A 22,479-nucleotide genomic window follows, 5' to 3' on the forward strand; every position below is an offset into this window, starting at 1 on the left:
AAATAGGAATATATTTGTATGGGGCAATAGTGTTGCAAGAAGTACATGTAAAAATTGGAATTTTAAAGTTTGTAAAATGCTAAAAGATTATAACCTGGAAAGGTTTTGTTATATCGATATACCTATACAAAAACATGATGTTTATGCTTCTGTACTACCTAAAATATTAGACAGTTTTAAGCAAGATTGGTTAAATGATGTAAATCGTGAATCTGCTAGAAATGGAAATGGTCTTTATAAACTGAGATTATATTGAACGTTCAAATAAACTTAACAAACTGAAGGCTATCGTAGCACTATTTTTAATAGGTCATACAGGGGAGCTATTGCAAAATTCTGCAGTGGAACTGCGCCAATTGGTATTGAGTTGGGAAGATATAATGGTTTGCCAGTTGAGCAAAGAGACTGTTTTTATTGTCAGGATACTATTGAAGATGAGACGCATGTGTTGTTCTCTATACGAAACTATTAGATTTGATTTGTTACAAAAGGCAGAAGAATTAGATGCACATTTTGTAACCTTATCTGATACTGATAAAGTAGGATTTTTATTATCTAATTCAGACATAGCTTTTTTTAGTGCCAAAACCTGCTTCAACATACTGAACAAAAGAAAACTGGTATTGTACAATAACAATTTAAAGTGTTATACATGTATCATAGTGTAAATGCTTGAAAACCAATTTGATGTGAGCTATATTTTAGTTTTAAATTGCTAGGTTCATGTTTTAGAGCATATATGACAATAGTTTTATAAGTGAAATTGTTTTAGCTCCATCCTAAAGCTCCCTTGTTAATCAAATTGTGTTAAGATCTGATCAAACACTTTCCATTATTTTACACCCATTTTGAGAATGTGTTTCAACATCCCTTCTTAAGGCAGATTTCAATTACCCGATTAACAAGGATACTTTAGATCTTATTTGTATAATGTGTATATAAAGTATAGTCTACGGATCTTGATTATCTTATTGTGTTTCTTAGTTTGTCTTGTTAACATTAAAAGTCATTTGTAAATCTTTTTAGATTGGGAATGTACTGTATTTTAAACTGTGTTATGTATGTGATTATATACTGTGTACATTGATGACACTATAACAAATAAATAAATAAATATGTGCCGACACAGGTCGAGGCTCATATGCTTAGCAGTTACCCACTTTGCACGTTAACTTGCGTGAACATAAGCAGTTGTAATAGCGTAGATGTAAATAAAAAAATCTAGATGTGCGAAGCCTCAAATATTTCAAATAATTTTATTGAGGTTCGTATTACTTGCCATGCTTTGAGGTAAGTATTTACATCTGACTGTTCTGTGTTCTGTGAATACGTCTGGGCATAATGTCGGGTTTGGAGCTCTTAAAACCGGTTGACATCCCTATTGCTTTGAAAAATATCCGTTTCAATGCGGTGACCCTGTTTTTTTTTTACAATTGTGTGTGTTGAGTTTTTCTGGTGACCCCGTTGTTTCACTTTTGTGTTTATGTTGTTTCTAGTGCTTTTGATTCGTGTCATACTGTGTTGCAATTTGTAAATTGTCGTAAATAGAGGACCGCATGTTATAATCAGCCTCCTCACCCGCTGATGCAGCTGATGTTTCATTTGTTTATATTGATTAATTTTTGTAATAAAAATGCTAATTATACATAAAAACTGTGTATGATTTATAAATGTAAAAAATATTATTCTATTCATGGAGTTCTCGTATATACTTTATGCACACAAGCGAATAGACCTTTTCACTTGTTTGAGGTTTATTTCATAATAGAAACTACAAAAGCAAAATAGTCCTTTGCTACTTATGTAATTGAATTTTTGTTTGTTATAATGCTTATTACAAATAAAATGCAGATAAAACAGTCACCACTATTGAAAAGAGTATAAACACATCATATATTCATTGTTTATTGATAAATAGAAAAGAGAAACATCAAGTAAACGTACTGATAGCATGATTACATTATAGAATAAGACAAATATAAAATAAGTATTAAATACTGGTATTGACACTCTCAGCAAACGTTTCATAACATGACATACACAGCCATACATAGTCGAGCCTCGTCATGCAAAAATAGGGCTTAAGAGACATCCGAACAGTGTAGCTCAATGAGATGCATCTGCATCTGATTACTGTGATGAGAACTCATACTGATCGCTAATGAGAGCACGAAACATTGCGTGTCTGATTACTGTGATGAGAACTCATACTGATCGCTAATGAGAGCACGAAACATTGCGTGTCTGATTACTGTGATGAGAACTCATACTGATCGCTAATGAGAGCACGAAACATTGCGTGTCTGATTACTGTGATGAGAACTCATACTGATCGCTAATGAGAGCACGAAACATTGCGTGTCTGATTACTGTGATGAGAACTCATACTGATCGCTAATGAGAGCACGAAACATTGCGTGTCTAATTACTGTGATGAGAACTCATACTGATCGCTAATGAGAGCACGAAACATTGCGTGTCTGATTACTGTGATGAGAACTCATATTGGTCGCTAATGAGAGCACGAAACATTGCGTGTCTGATTACTGTGATGAGAACTCATACTGATTGCTAATGAGAGCACGAAACATTGCGTGTCTGATTACTGTGATGAGAACTCATACTGATCGCTAATGAGAGCACGAAACATTGCGTGTCTGATTACTGTGATGAGAACTCATACTGATCGCTAATGAGAGCACAAAACATTGCGTGTCTGTATAACGGGCAGCGTAGCTCCTGACAAGACTGCATTTAACATAATACTCATTTTCTCACGATGCGACTTAACTAGTAAGCAACTCTTGACTAACATATAGATGTATACCAGTTTAAAGTCACGACGCAATTTATTACCATAGATTTGTGCAGTCTGGGAACCATAGGCCATACAATAACTGAAACTGTCAATCGAAGAACACAGATGATAAGCGGGTAACTAAAAACTTATTTAAATTGTAATGTTAATATTTTGCCAGAACAAAACACTAATAAACAGGTCAATGCAAAGAGAAGCAATGTAATAATTGTCACAAATGTTATCAAATATTCCATTTAAAAATACTTAATGCAAACATGCATATGATTATCATTGGTTAGAAGAAAAATCGATTATTTATTTATAATAATAAAGAGAAATATGGTGTAATGATTTTTGTCGGTTATTAAGAAATGATGAGTATCTGTTATTTCCACGTCTTAATGAACACACATTGAATGATTGCATTAATTTTAAAATTAAATATGAGTATACTACACACAAATACACACTTTAATCAAATCAATGTTCACTTCTACAATAACATATATTCGCAAAGAAATCACTAAAATATTTGTGTAACATGCACAACTGTTTTCATTATACGAATATATATGGGCCAACGCGAACACGCGTAACGATTACTTAAAATATGTTGATAGTAAATAACACATGTATAACTGTATAAATAAATGCATGAGGATAATAACACTAATAAATAGTGTGTGCACATAAATTACAAATTACTCAGTGCATTAAATATTTGAAAACAAAGTCGTAAAACTCTCAAACAAATAAAGTGGTTAAATTAATAAATACAAGAATTGCAATTCCTTCTCTATATGTGGCCTTCTTTTCTTATGTGAATATATAACCAACAATACAAATCAAATTGTGTGTATATATTTTGCTAAAGCCATTCGTTGTTTACAATGTAGCCTCAAACAATGTATATGGTGTTTAATTATTCATGAAGCCAGTTTTTGAATGCCATTAACAAAATTGAAAGATAACTGCGAATAAAGCATAGTTCATACAATAAAACCAATCCACTTCATTGAAATAGGTGGGTCATCGGTAATACATCCATACAACATATCTACAGCAGATTTCGTTATTGTTTTCAATAAACAAAAACTGAAGTTTTTTTTTAAACTGAACAGTTGTCTTAACCACTGTCCTTTAACACTTACATACGTATTTTGACGCATGTCTAGTCCTATAGCAAGTTATATTTAATTATAGGCCTTTCTTACTAAATTCGAGTTGTAAAGGCTTAATTTTCAACCCTTAGTTAATGATGAGCAGCAAACAGCATGAATCCTGAACAGACTGCGAGTAACTCGCAGGCTGTTCTGGTTTTATGCTGGTTGCAATTTTTTTTTTCACTTTTCATCTTATGGAGGAAATGGTTAAAGATTCTGTACTGTATGTGAAGTCATACGATTCCGTAAAAACGTAAACATGTAATTCATTATTAAATAAGCTTCATTTTTTAACATCGTGTTCTTAAACCAATTTTATAAACACTAACCAACACAACTTTCATGACAATTAGTGTGTGGTAATATAAAATATAAACTGTAAATCTATAAAACCTCGGTGGTAATTGTCACGAACATATCACACATTGACTGCGAGAGTTAATATTATTCAGTTTGAATATATAGACGTAAACTGTTTTTAACAGAGGTGCCATAGGTAAAAAGGTACATGTTGAAGCGTTTTGATCTAGTGAATGATCGATTCTTAAACTCTTAACCTCAATGAATATTCCACATATTTCTGGAATACGTTTTACAACCAAGTATTACTAACTTATCTAAAACTGTTAATTCGAATAAATAATTCATAAAAGCCATACACTGTACGATGTTATATGGTACGATAGGTAACTAGAAATAAGAATAATTGGGCAATGTTCTATGACAAAGAGTTTTAATGCATGTGCGTAAAGTGTCGTCCCACATTAGCCTGTGCAGTACGCACAGGCTAAATGATGCTTTTTGTTTCAAGAAAGTCTCTTCTTAACAAAAAATCCAGTCTAGGCAGAAAGTGTCGTCCCTGATTAGCCTGTGCGGACTGCACATGCTAATCTGAGACGACACTTTACGAACATGCATTAAACCTCCTTTTCACAGAGCACGGCCCAATAACCTGATTCGTCTTATGGATAGGTCATCTTCTGTGAAGCAGACGTACATAAATCTTACACATAAAGATACATGTCTGTATATATACACAACATATTTAGGACGTACATGCAGCATAAGAACGATTAACAATTTTAGCGTCGACGAAATAGCCCCGAATAATACATAATTTATATATTAACAAAATATTATGACACGCAACTTGCAACAGAGTCTCGTTCTTGGAAAACTGGGCTTAATGCATGTGCGTAAACTGTTATCCCAGATGATCCCGTGCAATCCGCACAGGCTCATCAGGGACGATAGTCTCCGCATAGACTGGATTTCTGCTAAGCAGAGACTTTTTTGAAACGAAAAATATCATAATAGCGGACAGTGTCGTCCCAGTTAAACCTGTGCAGTCTGGAGTGGCACGTTACGTACGTTTATTTTATTCCGTTTCTACAGAACGCGGCTCAAATAATGTTACACACGTATAATTTTGTTTGGTCCCAGTTCAATCTTCAAAACTCGTCAGAAGAGCAATTTGATCACTTCGGCGTCAGATTGTATCAAACAAATGAACACACACACATTTAATAAAATAAGTTCGCTACGGTACGTTTTCAATATTTTTAATAATCTTGACTATTATCATCGACATTAAATAACATGTAACGTAAAACACGCATCTTTGGCGATGACTAGACTTTATTGATCTTGCTTTCAAACATTTAAATAATTAAGCATCCCAATTGTTGATATTTCATTTGTAGAACGTCGGGAATGCTATTCGATCGGAATTATTATTCTGTAACCAAATACGTTGATTAATATATTGTTTATATTTGTCACATTAATCGTCCATGTTTCTTGATGTTTGTAGTGCAATTGTAAGCCGTTGGTAGGATGACGAATAATGTTCGTTACAACATGATATGTATCGATTTATATGCATTTCTTCGACAAGGTTCTCGAATAAGTAACGCCGTTCCTTTCTAAGTTCTCCATCAAGTCATTCGTTAGTTTCCTCTAGATTGATGCTGTGCAAATAATTCACCATGGTTAACTATGGTTAATGACGGACAACCTGGTCTCGCGTCGTCCTTACCGCGTATACATATGCGACTTGATGTCAAGAAAATATCACAGACTGAAGCACGAAAACCAGCGCAATTATGGCAAAGTTGAAGCGACTGACGCTTTGAGCCGGAACCGAATTAGGGGGATTCTGGGTGATCCATGGGGATGGTGACGGTGTTTTATACCTATCTGTCTCGTCCTCGTCTGAAAATCACAACGTAAAACATTACACTTATACATTAAAACTGGAGGGGAAAGGGGTAATCGAAATGAATGAATATTGCAAGGTTGAGTAAACCTTGCAATAACTTCACCCACGTTATCCGTTTATGGAAATCAATTGACAAAATGACCATACATTATAATGCGATACATAAAATACCACATAAAACATAAAACATGATAAAAGCTGAGATCACTGCATTGAAACAGTTAATGCCAAGATTCGTGAGTTTTAACCGGATTAACGGTGTGTCGAACCTCTCCCTAACTCTAACCCTAACCCTAACCATGAGCCAAGAATAAATCGCTTACGTAAACGTTCTTATAAAAATGAACCTCATAACATTTTATTCGTTAAACTGGGCATATATAGAGTCGGACATATATATCTTAACAATCAATGATAACAATCAATAAATTTTCTATTACAGGATCAAAATTACCAACGAGTATTATCTCGGAATAAAAATACTATATTATAGAGCAAGTGGCACATGTTGCAAAAATGTAGGATGTAGAGGTATTGAGTTCAGGTATCGACAATTTTATAGAGCATTATGGACATTTCCACTGAATTAAAATTTTATGCAACGACTGCATGGATTCATGTTTGTTTGAATAATTGTAAATTGCAAAAGGTTTAACATTATAGTAAAAGAATATCTGATATGCACCGTTTAAACCACTTTATGCCTAGTGAACTCTTCCATCCTTCTAAATTGGATCAATTTATTTCCAAAATTAGGGGTGTCAAGTATATTTATTTCTATATTTAGAATATTTCTTAAAGAAATTCATTTAAGCAAACAGCGTAGACCCAGATGAGACGCCGCATGATGCGGCGTCTCATCTGGGTTTACGCTGTTTGCAATGTCCTTTTTTCAGGACGCTAGGCATGAATGGGTTAAACACATTTGGTATACTCTTTAAACCGCATGATGTTTAGTGTCGTATATAAGAGATACCAAAACATCTATATAATCTCAATTCACGTCTGGCTTTCAATCCATTTTAATCGTCATTATTAAAGGACCGTATGCAAAAGGTACGGAAACACAAACCTACCTCTAACGAATTCGAAATTAGCCTTGAATCCATTTGCGTCATACTGGTCGTTAGACTCGAACGTGACGCGGAAGAAGGCGGCGTCAGATTTGATTGGCTCGTAGGCAGGTCGGCTACCACAGTAACGGGGCATCGCTCGGTCCACGCTATTCAAGAAGTTGGAGAAGGAGACGTAGTCGCTGTCGGTCTTGGTGTCACATCTGCAATGGGAGGGGGGTAATGCTAAATACAACATAAATATAGCCACAACTATGCATATCAAGATTTATTTTAAGGTAACTTATTTTAACTATCAGCAGAATGTTTTTAATGTTAAGGGTTTAAAATATATACGTTTAATTTATTGGATGTATGTCAATTGAATTTAATTAATTTTAGACGCGTTGTTGGTTTATTTAGAAATGAATCTGCATAAGGTTTATTTGAGCTTCGTTGTCCATTATTTAAAATACTAGACTAGTTTTATTTATGATCGCAGTCTTTGAGTAAGATGTACATTATAACAACATACGTTTCATCTATTTCCTGAACGTTTAATTAACATTACTACTCAAAATCAACGAAAATGTCGTACAAATTTTCGTAAAATAAACTTAATCAATTACAAATCAGTGTTCCTTATGGCAATCGCCAAAATTTCAACGCCAGATGTGGTCTGGTAAAATAGATGTTTGTAGATATAAAATGCTCGTTTTTATTATTGTTTTGCATATTTAATTCTATTTTAATTTCCCGCAACGACATCTATTCATTCGACACATGAACACTAACTTGGTGTTCGTGTGTCGTATGAATAGATATAATCGCGGGAAATTAAAATGAAATTAATTGTGCCACAAATAAATACAAACGAGCATTTTGTATACACAAAAATCTATGTAATCCTACCACATCTAGCGTTGAAATTGTGACTATTGCTATAAGGAACACTGATTGTTTAGGTGTTAACTTTATGTTACGAAATACTTTACGAAATTTTCGTTGATTTCGAGCGTTATAGAGGCTTTATTTCCGATGTCACTTTTTTCAACTTGAAATCGCGTTATCACAAAACAGCGCACCGAAAACCCTCGAGCGCATTCCAAATACATAACTATACTTACAATTAGAAGCGGTTCAATTAACGCATATAAGTGCGAACAATACAATGTTATAGCTCGTTGTATATTGCATAAATAATATATATTTGATGGAAATCATTGAAGCACATACCCGGTATTTAATACTTATTTGTTGAATGTTGGCATTTTAACTTGTTTTTTTGCAAGCTGATTTTAATATTCAATTTTGTAAACTCAGAAAACAAACAAAGAGTTAACTTTAATTTTGCGAGGCATAATGTATATTGTTATTTAGGGTCAGTGTTTACTTCAATAATGTACGAAAACTATTGAATTGTTGTGAAATAAGTCATTCAAGTGGTTAATTGACTAACCTATTTTGGTTATATTGATATGTTAAACAATTATTGGTTATTTATAGACATGGTTTTCTTTTCGCAGTTAATGTATACGACCAAACAGAACGCCCACTTTATATATTCAAATGTAAATACATTCAACTCGTTGAAGAAATTCCAGTACGCATTAACATTAGCCCATTCAATAGTCGTGTTCTGAGAAAATCAGGCATAATGCATGTCGTCCCTGGTTAGCCTGTGCGGACTGCTCAGGCTAATCTGAGATGACACTTTACGCACATACATTAACCCCGTTTTCTCAGAACGCGATAGTCCGTCTACATTGGATTTTTGCTAAGAAGATACTACATTTAAACGAAAAATACCATAATAGCGGAAAGTGTCGTCCCTGATTAGCCTGTGCGGACTGCATAGGCTAATCTGGAACGACACTTTACGCACATGCATTATGCCCAGTTTTCTCAGAACACGACTCATATGTTGAATATATAGAAATGTTGTTTATATAGAAATTTATAAATTAGATACAAGCAGTTCAAAATAAAAAAAAATCATATACATCGTTGACCACACAAATGACCAGTATAATAATATAACAACATACCTTTTCATGCGATACTTAAACTACAAGTGCTTGGCATCAACAGTTAAATGGTGTACTATATATGTAATAATGTAGACAAATAAAGAGAAAAAGAACACCGTGCGTAAAATAAATAGTAAAACACACACTTGGTACTTAACCTAGTAAATTTCTATAACAATAATGATAAACGCTACCATGAAAAGCAAACTGAAGAGTGGAATTAAAAAACTGTTGTACTAAATAATACAATTATTTCATGTTAATTGAGAATCTCTACAACGATGTAATTATTCAGGTGCTTAATCCGTATAATTACCTTGGAATTATTCCATCCACATCGAAATGGGAGAATTCCACGACAACCCTCTCATTCTTTTTCCCATAGAAAATGTAATGGCACTCAGTGTTTCTGGGGTAATGCCCCCCGTAATTTGGAGATGTGAAAAAACCCTGTGAGTGCAATGCACTGTGAAATTGGAATGTGCAGACTGGAAGAAGAGAAGGCAATTTGTGAGGCAAACTTTGTGTCATGTAGGCACAGTACGGCCAACATAGTCAGTATGGAGTCAGTACGGCCAACCTAGTCAGTATGGAGTCAGTACGGCCAACCTAGTCAGTATGGAGTCAGTACGGCCAACCTTGTCAGTATGGCGTCAGTACGGCTAACCTAGTCAGTACGGCCAACCTAGTTAGTACGGCCAACCTAGTCAGTACGGCCAACCTAGTCAGTATGGAGTCCCGTTGTTTGTAGCACAATTGCTGCCATCGCATTTAGGCCGAATTAACCCATTTATGCCTAGTTGACTCTCCCATCCTTCTATATTGGATCAATTTATTTACAAAATTTGGGATGTCTAGTATATTTATTTCTATATTTAGAAAATTTCTTACAGAAATTCCATAAAACAAACAGCGCAGACCCTGATGAGATGCCGCATCATGCGGCGTCTCATCTGGGTCTACGCTGTTTGCCAAGGTCTTTTTTCTAGACGCTTGACATACATGGGTTAAGGTAAAGGTCAATTTAAGAATTGTTGAGTTGGCACTCATCTTCTTGCCTTACACATTGGACCTGCTTCTATCTACGTAGGTAAAACCATAATATAAAAATAAAAATGATTATAATCGATCATGCAACAACATAAACACGTATTGGTGTAATACTGTATGTATGAACCTTGCGACGATACATTGCTGACGTAAACAGTACATAGAATAGTGGTCTATGTTTAACTAAACCCATACATATATGAGTCGCGTTCTGAGAAAACTGGGCATAGTGCATGTGCGTAAAGTGTCGTCCCAGATCAGCCTGTGCTGTCCGCACAGGCTAATCAGGGACGACACTTTCCACTTAAACTTGATTTTTGGTAAGGAGGGACTTCCTTGAAACTAAAAATTCCATAACAGCGGAAAGTGTTGTCCCTGATTAGCATGTGCGGACTGCACAGGCTAATCTGGGACGACACTTTACGCACATGCATTAAGCCCAGATTTCGCAGAACACGACTCATATGTACAACTGTAATCGATCAAAACATTTAAAAATAAGCAAGGACGTCTTTGTTTTCTACTGAAAGGTGCAAAGTAAATTACATCTTAACCAATGGCACACAATTTTGTAATATCAATCTATAATATAAAAAGAATCTGACTGTAAAATCATGCAATTGTGCAGTACAAACAACGGGGGCTATAACGCTGACGTGGAAAGCGTACGGCAACGTACCGATCGAGATTAAAGTTCTCAAACGTAACTCGAACTCGGTCTCCTTTGGTCTTATCTGTCTTTGTAAGTCCTTGGAACGTATAATTGCATTGAGTGTTCCTAGGGTACGGGCCCGGGTAATTGGGACTCGTAAAGGAACCGTTCCGAATCCGGGATCCATCAAATTTGAATGAGCAAGCTTTAATATGAAATATTTGTCAGCATGTTGTCAACAGTGATATATGCTAGACACCATGAGGCGATAACAAATGGAAGTTAATTCGAATATTTCGTATGTTCTTCGGACAAAATGTTGTTGAAACGTCATTAGGTATTTATGAAAAATATATATCTGATTGCTTAATTTTTATTAAATATAAATACTCTGCATGCGATTTGACGTTAACCTAATCTTAAATACACCTTCTGACATAATATCTTGCGTTTATGCAAATTATGGACTAACAATTAATAGTAAATATTAGGTCATAATATTATTTATCAAAATATTATAGACGTTATACACTATCCGCTACATTGTAATTTCGAGTAGAAAAGGCGACAACTAATTGACATTTTGTTATATTTGTTTTTGGATGATTCGCTATCTAGGAAAATAGGGCTTAATGCTTGTGTTTAAAGACTCGCCCTGAGCCGCGTTCGGAGAAAACTGGGCTTAATGCATGAGCGTAAAGTGTCGTCCCTGATTAGCCTGTGCAGTCCGCACAGGCTAATCAGAGACGACACTTTCCGCTTTTATGGTATTTTTAGTTTCAAGGAAGTCCCTCCTAACCGAAAATCAAGTTAAGGCGGAAAGTGTCGTCCCTGATTAGCCTGTGAGGACTGCACAGGCTGATCTGAGACGACACGTTACGCACATGCATTATGCCCAGTTTTCTCAGAAAACGACTCCCATAGATTAACCCGTACAGGCAAATATGGGACGACTTTTCGCCTAGACTGGCAAATTTGGTTAAACGAAAACCTTCCCTCCAACGAAAAATTTCATAAAAGCTAATCTGGAATCACACTCTACACACAAGCATATTAAGCCGAATGTTTTCCAGAACGCTGATGGAATACAAGGCATGTGCATTCAAACAAGTTAACGATTAGCTTTTATTGACATTTGTTGAACGGCATTGTCATGTAAAACGAAAATACGCTCCGGCTAGCTGGGATAAAGTCTGTCAACCATCGTAACACGACTGCTTTTGCATACAGATCCACTAAACAATTAACCCATTTATGCCTAGTGGACTCTCCCATCCTTCTAAATTGGATCAATTTATTTCCAAAATTAGTGATGTCTAGTATATTAATTTCTATATTTAGAATATTTCGTACACAATTTCCTTAAAGCAAACAGCGCAGACCCTGATGAGACGCCGCATCATGCGACGTCTCATCTGGGTCTACGCTGTTTGCCAAGGCCTTTTTTCTAGACGCTAGGCATAAATGACAAGGGAATCTCATCGTCAGGCAAATTTAGTAAGTAAACTGAGAATAAGTGAAGGGTTATTACCGTGTCTCTCATCCTGCTGTCCATTACCCTCGACCCCGTAATCTGGATAAAGAATGGTATGAAATTAAAACGGAATACATTATTATTTGGTATTTTAATGGATCAGATAGGAACTAAGCTAAATTTCTTAATAAAGCGAATAATTAAACTCCAAAAACTCTATAAGGAGAACAATTCTTGCGCTCGTCCATTTCTTTTATAAGAAAAGTCAAAGTATTAATTTTTAATGACAAAGTAATACGTATCATTTTAATAATACATTATATTAATGCTGATTGACTTGAAGTTATATATTACCAGTTAATACATACGCTATCATTAAATCAAACTTAAGTTTTTTAAACTCATTTGATGTACACAAACCACAAGCATCGAAAACACAAGTATTTACCTGTTCTAAAACTATACGCTAACTCGAACCCTGAGTTATTGTCCTTGGGCGTACTTTCACTTTTGAAGATGACTTTCATCCGCGGTCCCGGAGACATCAGCTGGGGCGGAAACTTCCGCCCACAAAACTCGCCCAGCTCTACCTCCTTACTGTCGATGTACACGAACACCGTTAGGCTGTCCTGGTTTTCGCAGCTGCGGCGGCAAAAAGGTTGTGCAACATTATTTCGTGTGGCCATTACAGTTGCATAATTTGCACGTAAATATTGCAGTAGTGTCTGTTTTATTAGGAGTTTCTTTCTTTCTGTCTTGTTCGGAGAGGTAACGTTGTAAGCAATAAGGGTAATCAACTTGCCTTCATTATAAAACAAATAAGTTGATCCAAATACATGATCTATACATACATGTATATACATTAATGCACACATCTGATCATTTGGTATCGGCCTATTTCTGTATACAATTCTGTCATTATAATTCCGTTTTGTAATATTACATGTAAATATTTAAAACGTAAAATCAATAGTCAACGTAATAGAATCTTTCCAACTAAGGCTTATGTCTTCAAAACATATAAACTTCACCAGAGAGCCAAATTTTTCGAGTAGGTATATTGCTTCAGAATGTTTATGGACCAAGATCGGTTAATGGACTTGACACGTTTGAAATGTCTTAGGAAATCATTGTCTAGCCATTTAATGCATAATTTAGTGCATTCGTTCATTTTAAGTTAGTAAGCTGAGAACCGAACGTTAGTTTGAGCATGCGCGTCGAATAAAAACCATGCAGTATGGCACACGTCTCAGATATACACGGTGTATATGCATATTGGTGGCCTCTCTGTCAAAATGCTGCCTCTCTGTTCATTCTCGGCTGCCTCTCTGTTATAAACATGAACAATGGATGATCGTAATTCACAAAACAGATAAGAAAATCTAAAATTAAAACCCGTAAACAGATTTGTGCATAAAAAGAGGTGGTCCATGAGTTGAAGCATATATCCAGCTACAGGTTCACAGTATTCCGCAGGTCCAAACACTTATCACAAACTCTATCGAAGATGGAATGATGACGAGGGTGGTGGAACAATCGTGCATACATGCCACATTGATGACTTTTTAACATAGCTGTTCCGTAATATGTCAAAAATCTAATATAATTGATATCATCTTTCTGATCAAAACTTTGAGTTCAATGTACGCTATATAGTAATTATCGTCAATTTTACTTAAAAAATGCCTACTTTCGCATTCGTTGTGGCACGGAAAGCCTCTCGATCGGCTCACTTTTCTGGCACGGGAAGCCTAGTCGTCGATTAACATTGTTATTTTTCTAAGTAAAATGAGTTTAACACTTGTTAAAAGTGTTGATAGTAAAAACTTAAATGTCAGAATATTGGATGTAAATATCAAAAGCGGAAGGGGACTTTTAACGTAATTATTTGGACTAACGCTATCGGATACATATAATCGACGAATAGGCTTCCCGTGCCAGAAAAGTGAGCCAATCGAGAGGCTTTCCGTGCCACAATGAAATTTTAGATTTTCTTATCTGTTTTGAGAATTACGATTATCCATTTTTCATGATTATAACAGAAGAAGCAGCCGAGAATGAACAGAGAGGCATCATTTTGACAGAGAGGCCACCGATATGCATCTACACCGTGATATAGTCAATTTTATCTTTGTTTCATGCAAATAACAGAACTGCCGCGTAATGTAATCGGCAAAGTGCAATAAATATTGCTGTGTCACTTCGATAATCCAAAGCTATGCTAGAGGTTATACTAATATTTGTTTAGATTAGGAAGATGCTACTTGCATTAACCCTTTGCATGCTGGGTAATTTGTCTTCTGCTAAAATGTCGTCTGCTGAATTTCTAAAATAAGCATTTTCTTCATTTTTTTCAAAGAATACTATCAGAATAGCAAACAGTTTGGATCCAGATGAGACGCCACGTTCTGTGGCGTCTCATCTGGATCCAAACTGTTTGCAAAGGCCTTTAAAATTCGGCTCCAGCGCTTTAAGTGTTAAATATGAATGACCTAAATCAAATTATAATGACAAACGTATACTGCTAAAATGTTGTCTAAGAAAAACACAACGCAATTATAATCATTATTTGCACGTGCATCGCGCACTTCAGCAATTATTTGTGTAAAGATATGTTGGTCCCTACAAATCAACTTCCAAGGGTAAGCTGCGTGATTAAATTCGTTATGAAAGGTGACGAAAGCGTTGGTAAAATGGTTAAATCATCATTTCAGGGCATCCATAAGCGTTATAAGTGATTTCAAACAGATTATCATACATTATGGTTATATACTCTGGTTGCCGGGACGAAATATGTTTGCATGAACATGCTGCGAGACTTTCAAAATGAACCGTATCACGGTCATTACTAAACTATTTCCATTATACACACATGCACTGATCGGTTTACCAAACTTATGTTATATATGTATTTGAAATATTTTCATGACATTTAGATGCATGTTATATCTATCGATTTATTGTACCGTAAATGTTGCCATTTCATTGAACTGAAAAGGGGGAAATAACTAAATTAAAGCATAACGAACATTATGACGAAAAACAATACATACAAATATGCTTCTAAATTAGCAACCTTTTGGACATAATTTTACCTTACGAGTTAATGGATCCAAATGAATTTTCTAACGACAAAAATTATAAACAATTCCATATTAACAAAAAATCAATATATATTTAATATGTAAATCGCTTTTCATGCTAACTCAAACTGGGCATTGGGTCCATCTCAGGAAACAAACACAAACACATAATGCTTATCACCATTTATGTATGTGAGTCATTGGGATTGTATTATTATTATAATTAGTATTATTTTTATTATTATGATTATTATTAATATTATTATTATTATTATTTTATAAAACGTTTTTGGTCGCAACTTTAATGGTTCAAATCATACACCTAACAGATTAATACACATAATAATTCAAATCAAATTCATTTATACGGACGAATGATTTTGTCATAAGAATTATACGGATTAAACCCAATATAGTCTAATTGTCAGTAGAATGTATAAGATCTTTCTCACACAACATGAACATTGATGTCTCATCTTGTGCCATAAACAATCTTACATGTTAGGATTGTCGTAAGCATACTGCAGATCCTGCTTAAACGTAAGGATCATTGAGCGTAACCTCTGAAGTAATGTGAGCATATTGCAGATCCTGCTTAAACGTAAGGATCATTGAGCGTAACCTCTGAAGTAATGTGAGCATACTGCAGATCCTGCTTAAACGTAAGGATCATTGAGCGTAACCTCTGAAGTAATGTAGACTGGGGTAAGCATACTGCAGATCCTGCTTAGGCGTAAGGATCATTGAGCGTAACCTCTGAAGTAATGTAGACTGTCGTAAGCATATTGCAGATCCTGCTTAAACGTAAGGATCATTGAGCGTAACCTCTGAAGTAATGTAGACTGTCGTAAGCATACTGCAGATCCTGCTTAAACGTAAGGGTCATTGAGCGTAACCTCTGAAGTAATGTAGACTGTCGTAAGCATACTGCAGATCCTGCTTAAACGTAAGGATCATTGAGCGTAACCTCTGAAGTAATGTAGACTGTCGTAAGCGTACTGCAGATCCTGCTTAAACGTAAGGATCATTGAGCGTAACCTCTGAAGTAATGTAGACTGTCGTAAGCGTACTGCAGATCCTGCTTAAACGTAAGGATCATTGAGCGTAACCTCTGAAGTAATGTACACTCTTCTTTACCGTAAGGATGTTTTAGATAACCTATACAGTAATGTTGAATCTACTTTGACGCATGGGTCTTTGTAACAACCGCTGAAGTAATGTAGAATCTACCTAAGCATAAGGACCGTTTGTCATAAGTATAATTAAGATCATGCTTACCCATAAGGATCATTCGGATCGCCTGCAGAATAATGAAGATCAAGTTTGGTAATTTTCAGCTGTATTCGCTCCTGTCCCGAGGCCTCGAATTCGTACTGGCAGATGATCCCGGACTGGTAGCTCCTCCCTGTATTGGGACTGTTGATCACCCCCCCTTTATGGTTAGGCTGGCTCACGAAATTCTTGTTGCACTTATCCACTGGTGAAACATACAAAAGGATGATGCATATTATGTGTTTTACTATATATCATACACATGTGTATTTTTCATACGCTTTTAAAAAGGTTCTTCTTTTATTTAATTGTACATGTAACATGTGTTAATCAATCATATCGTCTTGTAAAAATGAAATTGTCTCTATTTGTGGTGCTGCGAATTAACACACAATAGGTTTTTCTTTTGGACAAAAGTTGAGCTTTAACATGTACAATATAGCAACACAATAGTGCTTGTATTGGATAACATTACAGTCTAAGGCTTAACTATATAGGGAAATATCTCTACAGCAACATTGACAAGAAACAATTCTTTATTAAAACCACCAGGCGTTTATTAAAGGCAAGTGATCAGTTGCCTTTACAATACAGGACGATTAATACAACCCAACAAAAACATATATACAGCGATTAAAGCTGATATCACCGCCTTTTGAACAATCAATCCAAGGCATTAAAGGTTTGAACCGGTTAAATTAAACTAAGCCCACGTCATAAAGTTATAATTAAGGCTGTGCTTAGTGGGTTAAATACACTTTATTTAGTCATTGTCTGGTGTACATGGTATGAGATTTTTTACCAAATGTTGCGGTTTGTTGAATACAACCAGAGCTCCAGATAAGGATTTGGTCTAAAGGGTATTTTACCCACTGATATTATTGTTAAAGGGAATTTTACTCCTATGTTTCAGCCATTGAGAGTTTTTAAAAAGGCCATTGATCTTAACACACCTCGTAGTAATCCATTGCTCTATTATGGTAAGCGAAGACAACAGGTGCTGCACATACGCACAGACAGTGTACAAATTTCGCAATTATGTTATGGCACTGCTTGTACAATTGAAAATAAAGTCACACTGCCTGTAGGCTATGTAAGCTAACTATAAACTTCTTCAACAATTAGATCTCTGAAAATTATTACACTAGATTATTGGTTAAACCGGTAACGCAGTTTAATCGATCACAAATACGTACCAAGATTTGTATTGCATAATTTTACGTACTGAGCCTATTGTTAAAGCATTTTTTTAAATGTTCAATGCGTAAATACGCAGATACGCATCTTATCTGGAGCTCTGAAGTTATACAACACTTGTGCAAAAGCGTTCATTCATAATATGACTTATTGTACTGTATTCACATTGCACATATCCGTATGCTTTCACTCTGAGATGAACGGTTTGTTAATAAATATCCATATAAGTACACCATATAAAAAGCAATACATTCCCGCAAGCTATCGTTACTTAGAATTAAAGAGTAAAACAATACTTTATTCTCATGTTGTAATGTATGTGACAGGTTTTAATGATTATCTTGTTGTTTTCGAGTGGGAAAAGAACTCTCCATCTGAGCCGAAGAAAGCTTTATGCATCCTCGGGGCAAATTGTGATAAATGAAATCTTGTGCAAATTGAGATGTCTAATTTGGCATTAAAACTATTCATACAGGCGTTGCCGAAAGGCGCGGAAACGGCGTCCAATAAAGTGCTTTTTGCTAGACTTGTTTCTACTTTGCCCGTATTGATTAAATGGTTTTGTAATACTGTCAGTAATGGTAGATACATCAGCTCTGTAATTTAGCGCAAAGCCAAGTAAAAATAAGAATAATGAAGACCAAGAAATTATATAAAGTGATTATTTATTGTAACCTTCCATTAGCCTTTTATTTAAGAAATTGATGATTTAACTATATATACTATTTTGGACAATATAAATAATAAAACACTTAAAGGGGCCTTTTCACAGATTTTGGCATATTTTGAAGTTTGTCATTAAATGCTTTATATTGATAAATGTAAACATTGGATCTTAAAAGCTCCAGAAAAAAATCAAGAATAAATTAAAACAAGGAAAAAAAAGTAGCCGGTACCAGGGCTCGAACCAGTGACCCCCGGAGTCCTGGAGTTAGTCTGAAGTAAAAACGCATTAGCCCTCTCGGCTATTCCGCCGAGCATACACGGTATTTGTATTTTATACCTTATATAAGCAATCTTCGTAGTTTCGTAAATTTAAACGACAAAAACAGAACTCTCCAAATTATTAAATCGTTTCGCGTTGCAACGCTTTATAATTTTTAGGTTTTCAAATCGTCAAAAGATACATATAATGGCTATATTGGACTATGGTAAATGTTCAGTAATACGGTTTCCTCACAAATATCATAACTAAAACGAAAATTTGCGAATCTGAAACAACTTTTTTCAATTTTGTCAATTTACCAAACCGTGAAAAGATCCCTTTAACATAAACATGAAATTTCTGTAACAGTTCCAATGTGTTGACCTCAGATTGAAAATGTCTATGTTTAATATTGTGCCATGTGTATTGTCTTGTATTGCCTTTCTAATTGGAAACTTGTAAAACCGAAATCAAAAATATCATTTACATAATATCGGTATACAATAAAACTATAATAACCTTATAGTATTTGTGAGTGCAAAAGTGATTACTGCCAACTGAAAATTTACCATTTGTTTGATATGTTATGTAATCCTAATATTATTTGTTTATACTTTACGAATTGCCAAAATTGTCATGTACATGTATCTACAAAATACCAACGCACATACCTATTTGAATCAGCAGGATAATATCATACTGTTATTTATTTACGAAATAATACATTTAGAAAAGCCAAACAATATTTTGAGTGTACGACACTCGATCATTTTTTTATACATTCTCTAAGTCAAGCTGAGTCAATGGAAATGTGCAAGAAGGAGAATCATAAAAACTTGACCAACGAAAAACGCACAAATAGGATGAAAGCATCTGCCAATCGTCAGTAAGAAGATTGAGACAGACCAAGGTACTTCGTTTTTAATTCATCACGCCCTGGAGGCCATAAATAGACATTAGTGGGATTGCAAAGCACTTAAATATTCAGCTTCGAATTAGTTTGTTTGACATCGACTCTAATTTATCTCTTTATCGAGACACATCCTTTTGGCTTAAAGCATCATATTCCAAATATGTTCAAATATTACTTTCACGAAAACGTTTCCTACGGACATCTTACAATACTTATATACATATAAACAGCTGAACTGAAATCGGTAAAATAATAACGATTTGGTGAATATAAATCGCATTAGTTATTTTGCATATGAGAGTCGGGGATTTCGTCGAAAGTAATCAAGTAAGAATAAACCATTTATATGAAGGCTGGAAAGTATTATATTTCATTTGTACGAATCGTTTTGTTTCCGGTGGACTGAAGCTTTGAGAGGTGAGCAAAGCAAGTGGGTGTATTGGAAATGTTATTATAAATATCTTTGAATAATTCATGCAAATAAAGAATAAATGTAATAGTACACGTAGTAAATATTGATATTTAGTTTAGCTTATGAGTAAAAGATCGCGCACAATCGAAACCAAAATACAACTGTTATTTAAAACACACACTGTAGTTTCGATTAAAGCCTAGAAAAATGCATGGGCAATCTTATGCTTTCACGAATAGATGTTAATATATGTACATGACGGTTTCAGAACCTACTCAAGAGTAGTATGAACATACATTGTTTTAACTATTGACTACATCTGTAGCAGTTGAAGTTATGTATTCAACTATTAATGCTCAATCAATTTAGTACAAGCGGATACCAATATAAATTTTGAACTTATTTATATGCAAATAACTTGTCCATCGGAAGTCCATCTTATTTATACTCACATTTGTTTTTCATATATTTAGTTACGAAGAAACGATTTTCATTCTGTTCGGTTGACTTCATGTTCAAACAAGATATATTAATTTCGCTTTTTGAAATATAATTTAGAAAATATAACTTTTTTTCTTCGTAAGAATCGCTACCAGAAGAAACAATCCTAATCAAACAAAGACACATGAATAAAATAACACGTGATTGTATAAGCCGAAGCGAACTTATTAAATAAAAAATGAATGATCTCGATACATATGACACGTGCGGTCATAGCAAGCTACTAGGTTTCATTACCATGACGACATATCCGGTAACACCGAAATTCACTCAACCTCACAGCTGTTCTAGCTTGCCAAATCTTCAGACATTCTGAGACAGGGCGGCTTTGTATTATAGGCAATTAAATGCTTCAATCTACCCACATACAGCACGCTTATATTACAACTGTGTGTAAAATAATAGAAAAAAACACATTAAATATGACTTTTTGAACTGTTTAGTAGCCTCATACAGAGCTATAAATGTCAGATTACGTACCATAACAAATATATCCACCAGACGCTTTTAATGTGCTTTTAGGGATGCAAGTCATGATTTGAATTGATGCGCTTAGGAACGATGAACAAACAAAATGAGGCCCTTTCTGGGAAAACGGGCATAATGCATGTTCATAAAGTGTCGTCCTAGACGAGCCTGCGCACAACACACGGGGAAACACTGACGAAAATTTCCGTAATTAGTTTATTTTAATTGATTGTGTCTTGTTCTGACAAAACTGGGCATAATGCATGTGCGTAAAGTGCCGTCCCAGATTAGCCTGTGCAGTCCGCACGGGCTAATCAGGGACGACACTTTCCGCTTAAACTTGATTTTCGGTAAGAAGGGACTTCCTTCAAACTAAAAATACCATAAAAGCGGAAAGTGTCGTCCCTGATTAGCCTGTGCGGACTGCACAGGCTAATCTGGGACGGCACTTTACGCACAAGCATTAAGCCCAGTTTTCTCAGAACAAGACACAATTAATTTAAGATGAAAAGAATTATCGTCTTAGCAAAAATCCCCAGACTAATCCGGGACAACAGTTTCAGCACATGCAGTAGGCCTCGTTTTCCCAGAGCGAGGCTAAATGTGTATGGTTCGAAAATCGAATCAACGTAGACTGGACAAATTAAAACGAGCATTATTTGTAACATATTACTATAAGCCGTTATGGAATACCCTGATTACTACAAAGTGAGATATAAATAAGACACAAGCTCGATGACATTATATTTTATGAACAATATACTTAAGGTGTGACTTATCCTATGCAAAAATTAGGTAATTACTCAATTTGTCATGTTAACAACATTTTAGTATACTTATTCATGAAATATTATATATGCTGATAATAAAAAAAACTCACGCGTGTTTTCTCTATCTCTTGTTTTCAAACGGTAACATTCCGCGCTGACAGACATAAGTAATGCAATCACTAACTGATTCATACTATCTCGCGATATATTCCAACGATATCAATTTTTCTCAACCTGCACAATGAATCTGCGAACTGTTCCTATTCTCGCTATTAATATTGTTCACCAGTGAACACACATTTTATCCAGGGGATAACGAATCAAACAGACAATCTGTAGACGACAGATAAACTTAAAACGGATTTCAACACTCTTGCTGAAGGAATCTTCAATAAACCAATAGTGCTTCAAGTCTTCACCATGCGTGTGTTCAAAGGCACGGCGCAGAGGGTGTAGGACATAACGGTGATTTCGCCCTCTTGGTATAAAAAGGTAC

General features: G+C 35.1%; 1 protein-coding gene across 1 annotated transcript in view; it reads right to left on the reverse strand.

Annotated features, from left to right (window-relative positions):
- Positions 1-1,891: 1,891 nt before the first annotated feature.
- Positions 1,892-22,479, reverse strand: part of LOC127851644 (suppressor of lurcher protein 1-like) — a 61,231-nt gene continuing 40,643 nt past the window's right edge. Inside the window, exons 8-13 of the mRNA XM_052385466.1 lie at positions 16,804-17,002; positions 12,891-13,084; positions 12,500-12,541; positions 9,583-9,754; positions 7,261-7,460; positions 1,892-6,177 (exon numbers count right to left, since the gene is read on the reverse strand). Coding sequence (XP_052241426.1) covers positions 6,026-6,177; positions 7,261-7,460; positions 9,583-9,754; positions 12,500-12,541; positions 12,891-13,084; positions 16,804-17,002 — 959 coding nt within the window. The 3' untranslated portion in view covers positions 1,892-6,025. The remainder of the gene's footprint in view (positions 6,178-7,260; positions 7,461-9,582; positions 9,755-12,499; positions 12,542-12,890; positions 13,085-16,803; positions 17,003-22,479) is intronic.

Source organism: Dreissena polymorpha, chromosome 11 (genome assembly GCF_020536995.1).
Source record: "Dreissena polymorpha isolate Duluth1 chromosome 11, UMN_Dpol_1.0, whole genome shotgun sequence".
In the NCBI taxonomy this organism is placed as follows: Eukaryota; Metazoa; Mollusca; class Bivalvia; order Myida; family Dreissenidae; genus Dreissena; species Dreissena polymorpha.